The sequence below is a fragment of the Durio zibethinus genome, chromosome 27 (genome assembly GCF_047325235.1).
Source record: "Durio zibethinus cultivar Kanyao isolate XHJ-2024 chromosome 27, ASM4732523v1, whole genome shotgun sequence".
NCBI classification, from domain to species: domain Eukaryota; kingdom Viridiplantae; phylum Streptophyta; class Magnoliopsida; order Malvales; family Malvaceae; genus Durio; species Durio zibethinus.
Window position 1 is genome coordinate 9,105,428 of NC_143188.1, and position 8,325 is coordinate 9,113,752.

The window sequence follows — 8,325 nt, forward strand, 5'->3', positions numbered from 1 at the left end:
ACTGTATTCATCTTGGCAATTGGAGCAAAGGTTTCCTGGTAATCCACTCCATAGGTCTGAGTGTAGCCTTTAGCCACTAACCTGGCTTTATACCTTTCAACAGTACCATCTGCCTTGTATTTTACAGTGAAAACCCATTTACACCCCACTGGATTTTTTCCTTTAGGCAACTCTACCAGTTCCCATGTCTGATTTTTCTCTAAGGCCTCCATTTCTATTTTCATGGCTTGCCTCTATTTCTCACTGGATAATGCCTCGGATAATGTAGTTGGAACAGAAATAGTGTTTAGGCTCACAAGAAAATTTTTGTGGGATGGTGAGAATTTTTCAAATGACACAAAATTAGATATTGGGTATAGTGGATGCTTGGTACATTCTCTGGTTCCTTTCCTAATGGCAATAGACAAATCATAATCACTAGTTATAGTTTTAGGAGATTCATGCTCATTTTGAGAAACAGAGTTAAAAACTGTAGTTACCTCATTTTCAGAGTTAGGATCAGGTTCTTGGACTGGCACTGGTTCAGGATCTGGAACTTTCCTTCTTGAGTACACCTGTAATTCCTTCATAGAATCAAGAACAATATTATCCTTTGTCACATCTTTCGTATTTGGAATGGGTTCAGACTCAAATTCAATGTTTGACTTGGGCTCAGCAGAAACAGGTTTTGACTCATAAGAATTAATGGGTGTAAATGTTGAAGAAGGGGGCAAATCAAGCAAAAAGAAGTCTTTATCCTTATCTTCCATGAATGAAGTCTCCCCCTGAAGATAAGGTTGAGTAAAAAATGGTTTATTTTCTTCAAAAGTGACATCTGTAGATACAAAATTTTTTGGTAGGAGGATGATAACATTTATATCCTTTTTGAGTTGAAGAATACCCTACAAAAATACATTTAATCGCTCTTGGATCCAACTTTCCCCTGTTATGACTGTGAGCATGAACAAATGATGTACAACCAAATATCCTAGGTGTGAGATTGTTTGTGGTATTGAGGTTGGGATAAAATTGTGAGAGTAGTTCCATAGGAGTTTTAAATCCCAAAACTCTTGAAGGTAACCTATTTATAATGTGTGTGGCAGTGAGAACAGCTTTCCCCCAATAAGATTTAGGTACATTTGCTTGAAAAAGAAAGGCTTTGGTTGTGGCTAATAAATGACTGTTTTTTCTCTCTGCCACTCCATTCTGCTGTGGAGTATTAACACAAGATGACTCATGGATAATCCCCTCTTTTTGGAAATAGGTGGATAGGCTCTGGTTGAAGTAGTCTTTTGCATTATCAGACCTAAATCTCTTGATTCTTACTCCAAATTGATTTTGGAAGCTTAAAAACACACTATTCACATCTGATTTGGATTTAAGTAAAAGAACCCAAGAGACCCTAGTACAATCATCTATGAATGAAACAAACCATCTCGCACCAGAAATATTAAGAATTGTAGAGGGACCCCAAATGTCACTATGAATCAAGTAAAAAGGAGTAGAACTTCTTTTGTTACTAATTGGAAAAGACACACGTCTATGTTTTGCAAATTCGCAAATATCACAATGAAAATCTTCAACATTTAATTCTTTGAACAAAGAAGGAAACATGTTTCTCAAGGTTCCAAAAGAAGGATGTCCAAGACGAAAATGATAAATTCAGATTTTGTCTTTATTGGAAGATTTTTCAGAAAGAAATGACAAAGGTAAACTATTTTTGATACTACTTGTGTTATTTGATGTCTCAAGATAGTATAGTCCATCCTTCTCCTTAGCAAGTCCAATCATCTTCCCCGAACTCTGGTCTTGAAATTCACAATAAGAGGGATAAAAAGTTACTTTGCAATTCATATCTCTGGTAAGTTTTTGTATAGATATCAGATTAGTAGACAATCTAGGAACATGAAGAACATTTTTTAGAACAAACGAGGGATTAACTTGAACATCTCCTAATCCTGCCACTGTGGTAAGTGAACCATCAGCAACAACAATTTTCTTATTACTAGGACACATGTTATATGTACTAAACTTTTGTGGGGAATGTGTCATGTGGTTTGTGGCTCCTGAGTCAATGACCCAAGAACTCGTAATAGGCTTAGCCGAGACATTTAATCCATGAGAACCGGAAGCTTTACCTGAACTAGAAACTTTACCCAAAGAACATACCATAGTAGGCTTTTCAAGGATTTTCAATAAGTTTCTCAGCTTTTCAATCTCTTCCCTGTTGAACTCTCCTTGTTTCTGAGACATCTGTAGTACATCAGTGATTTTTTCAGTTAACATTTCCTCAAATTGGGTGATAGTGATATCTTTCTTTGAAAGGGTTCGGCAATGAAGGCCTAAAAAAGTCAGCAATGAAGGCTGAAAATTTTTCTTCCCAAGAAGAGTCTAAAGCTCTGATACCATGTGGAAACTGAATGTATATTGAAAAACTGCTTATCTACAATTATACAAGAATCTTAGGTTTATATACAACTAACTAGGGGTTAAACTAGGAAACTAAATCTTCCTTAATTCTAGGGATACAAATACTTAATTCTAGAGATACAAATATAAATATACAGATTACAAGATTACAACCAGCTGTAAATAAGTGTTTTCCCACAGTGATCCCAATTGTTTCCCAAGATACTTCTTCTTGCCGTGGAAGAAGTGAATCATTGGAAGATGTGGAAGCTATTGATTATCAGGGTGAATCTCCTGATGAGCAAGCACTAGTTTCTGCAGCCTCTGCTTATGGATACACACTCTTTGAGCGAACATCAGGTCATATTGTGATTGATATCAATGGCAATAAACTGAGGTATGTACTTCTTTTGGTTAGTTCTTGTCTTCATGCAGTCTATTAGATCTTCTATTGTTTCCCTGTTGCAGGTTGGATGTTTTGGGGTTGCATGAGTTTGACAGTGTACGCAAGAGAATGTCTGTTGTTATAAGATTTCCAAACAACATTGTCAAGGTGTTGGTAAAAGGTGCCGATACCACAATGTTTAGCATTTTAGCTGGAGATACTGAGAGGGATGATCAGATAAGACGAGCAACTCAGAGTCATTTGACTGAATACTCGTCAGAAGGTCTCCGCACTCTTGTGGTTGCTGCAAGGGATCTTACAGATGCCGAACTTGAGCAGTGGCAATGTAGATATGAAGATGCAAGCACTTCTTTAATTGACAGAGCTGCAAAACTACGTCAAACAGCAGCTCTAGTAGAAAGCAACTTAAATTTGCTTGGTGCAACTGCAATTGAGGATAAGCTACAAGATGGTGTACCAGAAGCCATTGAGGCTCTTCAGCAAGCAGGAATTAAAGTCTGGGTTCTGACTGGAAATAAACAGGAACAGCAATTTCTATTGGTCTATCTTGTAAACTTCTAACTGCAGATATGCAGCAAATAATTATAAATGGCAATTCAGAGGAGGAATGTAGAAATCTTTTGTCTGATGCAAAGATTAGACATGGTGTCCAATCAGCAAACAGGAAAAAGGAAAATGTGAAAAAGAAAAAGAACTCAGAAAATGGATATTTTGAGATACCTGATGGTGCAAAATCTTCCAATGTGCTACAGTGGTGTGTTGGAAAGGAAGAACCAGCTGTACGTGCACCCCTGGCACTTATAATTGATGGGAACAGTTTGGTCTATATTTTGGAGAAGGATTTAGAATCAGAGGTAAGATTAATTTTTATTCTTAAGTAAGATTAACTACTCATAGTATGTATATGTAGTTTATTTTTTGTAGATGGTTCAATCTTTAAATTGATTTTTGGACTTGCTTTTGTATATGAATTTACTCATTGTTTCTTTATTCCTAAATATTTATATTTCCTCTTTTAACACCTTTCAACAGCTTTTCGACATTGCAACTTCCTGTAGGGTAGTTCTATGTTGTCGTGTTGCACCCTTGCAGAAAGCTGGAATTGTCGATCTTATCAAGAGCTGCACTGATGACATGACACTAGCTGTTGGTGATGGTAAGTTTTCTTTTTGGTCATTCCCTTTTCAGTTGCAAGTGAAAGATGTCTTTAGATTGCATTTCCTTTGCTCTAGAGAGGCTTCATTAGTTTCTATGGTTCACATGTTTTAAGCTATTAGTAATTTCTGAATGCTGATTTCAAAGAGCTCTATGAAGAATTGTGTTTGGATGTGCCCACAAAACTTCTCTTGCTTGGGCAACTGCTTGTTGTTTTTCACTACATTCTTTTATCTGATAATGACATTTTGACAGGGGCTAATGATGTTTCTATGATCCAAATGGCGGATGTCGGTGTTGGAATATGTGGTCAGGAAGGACGGCAGGCAGTGATGGCATCAGATTTTGCTATGGGCCAGTTTCAGTTTCTCAAAAGATTACTTTTGGTGCATGGTCATTGGAATTATCAGCGTGTTGGTTACTTAGTTCTGTACAACTTCTACCGCAATGCTGTTTTTGTGTTGATGCTATTCTGGTATGTACCTTTTTTTTTTTTTTTTGTGAATTTGAGCTTTCTGAGTTTTCTGGGTGCATTGCTTTAAAAAATAAAAAACAAAAATCCTAGGTAATTTCCCTGTAGGTCACTGAATAATTGATACCAAATTCTCATGTAGGTTTGCAATTTTCAAATTGTACTATCATGTTAGCAAACAAAAAGTTTATTCAAATTTGGTCATTTTGTCAATGATCATTGCAAGGGACTGAATGCTAATTTGCAATGACATCAGCATCCACACTGGATGATTTTTATACTTTTCTTTTTTATTTATTTATTTATTTACTTTTTTGTGTTCCAGATTTTTAAGTTCTTTCCCTCTTTCTACTCTCTGCCACCTTTTTTCTTCTCACACCTATTGGCAGTGCTGGCAAATACTCTGCCACCTAGCTACCAATTTTACTTCCTCTATTTTGTTGTTTCTTTATCTTTTCCCTTTTCCAGGGTCATTCCTCTCTCTCATTAATTCTCACCAGCCTCTTTCTTTAGAACTTGCTGCCTCTTTCCCTTTGTTCTCCCCTAAGTGCATTGTCACTTTTCATTTCCTTGATATTCATTCAAAAACACAATCGAGATTCAAGAAAAGAAAAAAGGAGGCTAAAATCCCTCTTTATTTTTCTGTAGTTATCACCTCTGACTGCCATTAAACCCAAAACCTGCAAAACCTGCAAATTGACCCAAAATTAAGGGAGGTAAATTGGTCGGCAGCAATTGGCAGTGGGTGTGTGGAAAAGTAAAGAAGGCAGAAAGAGTTAAGAGAGGAAGCATGTGTAATGCCAAAAAAATAATAATAATAAAGAAAAAGAAGGAAAAGGAAAAAAGAAAGTTGAAGAAAAATGTGGGTTAATGTGCCCCACTACAAGCAGACATGGATGCCTATCTGACTCTGTATCAGCATTTTTTTCATCACTCAATTGTACATGTCAACTGATGGAATGGAAAAATTAATATAATTTGTAGTTTGCTGATGTTATTTTCACAAATTGAAGTTCAATGACTTTTAAGTGGAAATTGGGCATAAGTTTATGTGAATATCCTTTTCTACACTTTAGGCTCTTCTGCCATTCTTTGGTGTGAGAGCATTTGATACTGGAATTTCTTTATGTTTGTCATTCTTTATCAAGCTTTGATGGGAGAAACATTTGATTTTTGCAATTTCTCATCATAATCAGTTAAGAAATAGTCATGTGCTTCTATGTGTTTATTATAACTCTTGTTGGATGTTTAAGGAACTTTTAGCCAGGTTGTTTCCGTTTTATCCAAAATGATATTTGTTTAATATAAGATTAGCTTCCTAATGACAAACACTCTTCTTTACTGCCTCAAAATTTAAACCTGGGTAATGGACAATTTCAAGCTGTGGCTCTTTACATGGGCAAACACATTGCAATGCAGTATCTTCAGTATCAAGAAATATTAAGCTCTGTTTCTTCTGCAACTTACGTACTTAATGGATGTGGGTTTCACATTACATCCTTTTCTATGTTGTAGGTACATATTATTCACAGCCTTTGCAACGACTTCTGCATTAACAGATTGGAGTAGTGTATTTTATTCTGTTATTTATACATCTGTCCCTACTATTGTTGTTGGCATTCTCGACAAGGACTTAAGTCATAGGACACTTCTACAGTATCCAAAACTTTATGGTGCGGGGCATGGACATGAGGCCTATAATCTGCAACTCTTCTGGATCACAATGATTGACACGCTATGGCAGAGCCTTGTTCTGTTCTATATACCTCTCTTTACATATAAGGAGAGCTCAATTGATATATGGAGCATGGGCAGTTTATGGGCAATAGTAGTTGTTGTTCTCGTTAATATAAACTTGGCGATGGACATTCAGCGTTGGGTATTCATTACTCATGCTGCAGTTTGGGGATCAATAATTATTACATATGCCTGTATGGTGGTATTGGACTGTATACCTATCTTCCCAAATTACTGGTTAGTTTCACCTCAGAGAATATGATTTCTTGGTCTCGAATTCTAAACTTTTATTGGATTGAGTTTATATTATTCTTACATTTGGCAGGACAATCTACCATCTGGCAAAGTCACCCACCTATTGGCTCACCATTTTGCTTATAACAATTGTTGCTTTACTTCCCCGCTTTATTTTCAAAGTTGTACATCAGATGCTTTGGCCTTCAGATATTCAAATAGCCAGAGAAGCAGAGATACTAAGAAAAGTGCCTTCTACTTTGAGGTCCAAGCCAGATGAAGGTTCCAGTTAACATGTACATTACACCCTATTTTGAGATGGTTTCTGAAGTTTATTCATCATATTGCTGTCCTATGGCATGCAATTGTAAGTTATGCTAAGTGCATGTTACTATCTTTTTGTGTTACTCAAGTTTCATACACCTCTTAGGCTGTTAGTAATGAAATTAGTAATCATTTATAACAGAAGCATCCTCTATGAATATTTCCCCACAATTACTAACTTTTTTAACATTGAAAATTAGAAATGGACAAAATATGGTGATATCCTTTGCTAACATCATAAAGAATCTTTCTTGGTTGTGATATTCGCGTGATTTTTAGATCTTTAAGAATTTTACTTAAAATAGGTTCAAGGGAATATTTATTACTAGTTTAGATGTTATAGATACCTATGTACATGGTCAAAGTATTATTGGTATAGTTTGGGAAGCTTAAATTATAGATATAAGCATGTTAATACTGTTCCTTGCAAAATTTACGGCAAGTGATGATGTTTTACTCTTTCTGTGGCTTACATTGTTTACGAAATACAAGCTGGAAATTGTACTTATGCAGCCTCTAAAATATTTTACCTCATTTTGCTTTCCTTGCCATCTGGGACTTTGTTTGCATTAAGTATAACTTAACATGCTGTAGTCATTGTGAGCTACTATGCTTTCCTTACCATTTTGGGACTTTCTTTGCGTTAAGTATAACTTAGCAAGTTGTAGTCATTGTGGTACTTATATTTTTTGGGCAAACAAAAAACACTTATTGCTTGGTGGAGTAACCATACTTGAGAGTGAAGGGTGTCAACTCTTGGACAGAGTGGGCTACCATTTGCCAAGCCTGTAATGGAGTTATTTCTAATATTATTAACATAGTACTTCAGACTACTTTTGAAATTAATGTCCTGTGGTTCCTTCCACCCTGATTTTCATAATGCTCATTTAGGGAGATACATATGGGATAAGTCATCCAACTATTTATTCTTTCTTAATTTGCTTGAGCTTTGAAGTCAGAATTTCTGATGAAATGCATTAATACAGCGTACCAAATTTAGTCTTCTTGATGTTATGTGATTCTCATTCCTCAGATGAGCTGCAAAAAGCTGTGAAGCATGATGACAGCACGGCAGAATAATAATCAGAACGGGAAAGAGAGTTGGTCAAAGCCAAGGAGAGTGGCCTGGTGTATACAGCATGTCATTTGGATGATTTTGGTCGGGAAGAAAAAAAGAAATGGTGGAAAGTTGCCCAAAAGAGGGATCTCGAAAATTTGAGATTTGGTGAGTAACAAAACTCCAACCAGAGTGTGTTAGGGCGTTTGACTATCAGCATTCAGCAAAGAATGAGTCTATTAAAAGAAAAATAATAGAAAAAATAGTGGAAAACTGTACAGTATATATAAAATAGCTGTGTAAAATCAGGTCAACTCTTTTTTATCTTTTTGCCTTTTTTATTTTTGCAAATAGAATGAGGTGTTGAGAACAAATACATGGTGTTGATATCATCTTTTACAACTCCCATTAAGCCTCAGCCAAGGTCAAGGGCTTCAACCTGATGATGCGCCTGGCTGCATTTTAGTACAGTATGTATGAAGCAGAAGCTCGTGAATGACCTATCTGTTAATAATAGTAAGTATATACTTAGAAGTAGAGTAATCAAGATCA

General features: G+C 36.0%; 1 protein-coding gene across 1 annotated transcript; it reads left to right on the plus strand.

Annotated features, from left to right (window-relative positions):
• Positions 1-282: 282 nt before the first annotated feature.
• LOC111279375 (phospholipid-transporting ATPase 1-like) lies at positions 283-8,325 on the plus strand. Its single transcript, XM_022866369.2, has 7 exons — positions 283-2,785; positions 2,857-3,648; positions 3,827-3,950; positions 4,205-4,424; positions 5,937-6,395; positions 6,484-6,759; positions 7,750-8,325. Exons 2-6 carry the CDS (start codon positions 3,364-3,366, stop codon positions 6,683-6,685), a joined length of 1,290 nt encoding a protein of 429 aa, XP_022722104.2. The 5' UTR covers positions 283-2,785; positions 2,857-3,363; the 3' UTR covers positions 6,686-6,759; positions 7,750-8,325.

Coding starts and splice junctions, on each gene's coding strand:
- LOC111279375 (XM_022866369.2), top strand. CDS start 3,364: ATGCAGCAAATAATTATAAATGGCAATTCAGAGGAGGAATGTAGAAAT. Junction 3,951..4,204: donor GACACTAGCTGTTGGTGATG/GTAAGTTTTCTT, acceptor ACATTTTGACAG/GGGCTAATGATGTTTCTATG. Junction 4,425..5,936: donor TTTGTGTTGATGCTATTCTG/GTATGTACCTTT, acceptor TCTATGTTGTAG/GTACATATTATTCACAGCCT.